A 3,128-nucleotide genomic window follows, 5' to 3' on the forward strand; every position below is an offset into this window, starting at 1 on the left:
GCTAAATCCAAAAGCTATTTCTTTCACTCAGAGGGAAATTACAAGCAGAAATCTACAAATAATAGAATGTTATTTTAAACTCACAAGCATGGTTAGATAAATTAATGTGGCATAATTCTCATACCGATAGTATCTCATACCAACCGGTATTATCATACCAATTCTCACACCGTGTTAAGGGGCATGCATAATAATAAAACCAAGCCATCTCAATGAAATATGTTACACAAATTCAGTTAAAAATTCAGAAAAAAATAAAAGCTTTATTCTGCAAGCAGAAAGAGGGGTTTTTCTAGCTTGGAGAGGTTTTGATTTTCCTTATGTAACAGTTTTACTAATCCTTTATTCAGACAGTCCTTAATAGCAACTACCTGCTATTGCAGATTCCTTTTTCAGGAAGGAAAAACATTCTGTTTACTTCACTGATGGGAATATCCCTCAGTGCTGGAATTGCTTCTTCTTGAAATTTCTTCTGTTGCTGCTTTTTTGCATAGTTATCTACGGGAGACAATGAGAACATTTTAACTGTAAAACACCTTAGCCATGGAAACACTGGCACAGCTGATCAGGCCTCAGCACCACACCAGCCTCCTGTGCACCCCCTTGACTCTGCATGCCTTCCCAGCTCTGCCACCCCAGGCAGGTACACACACCTGTCTTCCCATGACACTCTTCACTGGTTTGCAATGCCAGGTGCATGCCTGGGAGGATTTTTATATGCTTAACCCCTGTTCCTCTAACGTGGTATGTTTCTTTAACAGAGTACACTCTACTAGTTGGAAACTACTGCCACAGGATGACAGAGGGAAGAGTTGGGCTCGTGGCTACTTTTCACTGTGGTACTTCAGTACTTCCAGGAACTCCTTTTCTAGATCAAAATATTTAAAGGTTTAAAATCTGATTTATATTATATATGGCTACATATATATATTTACAGAAATTACCAGCTAAGTATCAACATCTTAAAAAAAAACTCACCAACAGAATTACCTGTAATGGTATGTGTCGAGTTAAGTGACGCTGTACTCATCATGTTAATACCAAAAAGTAATACATAACCAATTCCTACAACAACTAGTAGGTATGCTGGCAAAGCAACTGCCCAGTATCTGAGGAAAAAGATTTCAAAATTTACACCTCATCATAACAAACGCCTAATGAGATAACAGTTTTAATGTGGTGGTTGTTACTGTGTCTAGCACAAACTCAGCCAAGAGAAAAAGAAACGCCACCTTTGAATACGGACTCTGGTCTCTCCCAAGATTACTGACTGCAGTCACCATAACTAGTTTGTTATAAATTGTCAAATAGATTCCTTACAGAGCATTTTCATTTTTTTAAAACTACATTTTAAAGTTTACTGTATTTTCTTTGGCAAACTTCCTGAAAACAACATTTATCATTTTATCAAATTTATCATAAACTGTTCAGATACTATTTCTTTCATTACACAACAAAAAAAAAAATTGTCATGGCTACTTATCTACATAAAAAATGCTTCACAAAGACTATAGTCCATTACCATCGGGAAAAACTGCATGAAATACAAGGTCACTATTTAAAGTTTTGTTATTTGAAAATAATAACTCTTACACATATTTCAGTTAAAGAGTTTAACTGGTTGAACTTACTTTTGAGGCCAGTATGTTAGTCCCAATGAGAACAGCCAAGTCTCGGGAACATATGCCCAGATAAGGTACAATACTGCACAAAAGAATTAGAAAGACACAGAAGTATGACTGATACTCTTTTAGATTTGCTTTCTAAGTTTCAGAGCAATACCTCCCCACTGATACATCCTGAGACAGTACTTTGCTTTTTACACTATTAAGTGAAAACAGCTCTACTGAAACATTGTGGAATATGCCTCTCAGACACAAAACCTGCCCAGTCTGGGTGCAATGTTTTGTAACTGGTTATATCATATCATTTTTATATTTGCTTTAACATTTAGTTTCTGATTTCCTATGCAAAGAGACAAAAATTTCTTGCTAACTGAACTGCAGAACAGCAAAACCCTCAGTAAATGGAGTCATTTGACTCTGAATGCAGAAAATATTAAAGCAGAAAATTATCACACAGTGGGTCATTTGGCAGAAAGAAAAGTTGATAGAATTGCAGTGCGTGGATGGAACTGTTCAGAAAAAGTTACTGGAAATACTTTCTGGTTTTTTTTTTTTTTCATATCAACAAAACCAATACTGAAAAATTTTGCTCCCTAGCAACAGATCTGCAGCAAGGTTTAACAAAACTTGACAGGAACAGGTTAGTAGCCAAACCGGAACTGCAGTGGCTTCCTGTGAAAGCAACAGACACCAACTTATTGTCATTACCATTTCCTTCCTAAGGGTAAGAAAGGCTTACGGTAGGATCCTGGTTTATTATTTGACTACAGTATATCTGAAGCACCTTTTCTTTTGTTGAAAAAGCGTTCTCACCCTCTCAAGTTTTGGTCCTGTGTGGGCATACAAGATATCCCCAGTGAAATACTAAAACACCTGTCACACCAGCAAAGAAATCCCGGCATAAATGGAACACTGTTCCATTGCTGTTGCCCAGAATGACTTAGGTGCTTTGGGTTTTTTGTTTTTGTTTTTTGCAATATTTGGATATGGAAGGTTGCACACATGTAAAAAAGTTTCTAAAATGAGAACGCAGAAAATTTTTTTGATAATTTGACTCTATGATCCTATTAAAGATCCCATAATAAGGACATTACAAGAGGCCATCGCAGGTATCTGTAACAACTGACAGGCCTGGTAAGTAATGCTCCTTACTCCTACATCACACAGCCTTACACCAGGCGGTGTAACACAATTTTGATCCTTTCCAGACGGCTTTGTCAGAACTACATTTGTCTGTAAGCAACACTTTTCGGTAAAGTATTCAGCACTCAGTATACTTACTAAAGCCAAACCACGATCCTAAGAAAAGGGCAAATCCATATATTGCCCTTTCTGGCAACGGGGCTGGAGAGTTTTCCACCATACTGTTCAGCTCCCTTTGACCTCAGGGCAGGGGGAGCGCGGTAAGAACCTCTTAGAGCTATCCCGGTAAGTTCCTCCCGGAACACCACGGCACTGGCGGGTGCAGGCAGCGAGCCCACGCAGGCCGCGCCGCACCGCGCC

General features: G+C 38.5%; 1 protein-coding gene across 1 annotated transcript; it reads right to left on the reverse strand.

The window, feature by feature from the left end:
• Positions 1-367: 367 nt before the first annotated feature.
• On the reverse strand, positions 368-2,988 carry PIGP (phosphatidylinositol glycan anchor biosynthesis, class P). Its single transcript, XM_010142838.1, has 4 exons — positions 2,907-2,988; positions 1,632-1,704; positions 991-1,109; positions 368-498 (listed from the first exon to the last, which is right to left on the reverse strand). The coding sequence occupies exons 1-4, from the start codon at positions 2,986-2,988 to the stop codon at positions 368-370; spliced, it is 405 nt and encodes a 134-aa protein (XP_010141140.1).
• Positions 2,989-3,128: the final 140 nt, after the last annotated feature.

Source organism: Buceros rhinoceros, unplaced genomic scaffold, assembly GCF_000710305.1.
Source record: "Buceros rhinoceros silvestris isolate BGI_N320 unplaced genomic scaffold, ASM71030v1 scaffold16109, whole genome shotgun sequence".
NCBI lineage: Eukaryota > Metazoa > Chordata > Aves > Bucerotiformes > Bucerotidae > Buceros > Buceros rhinoceros.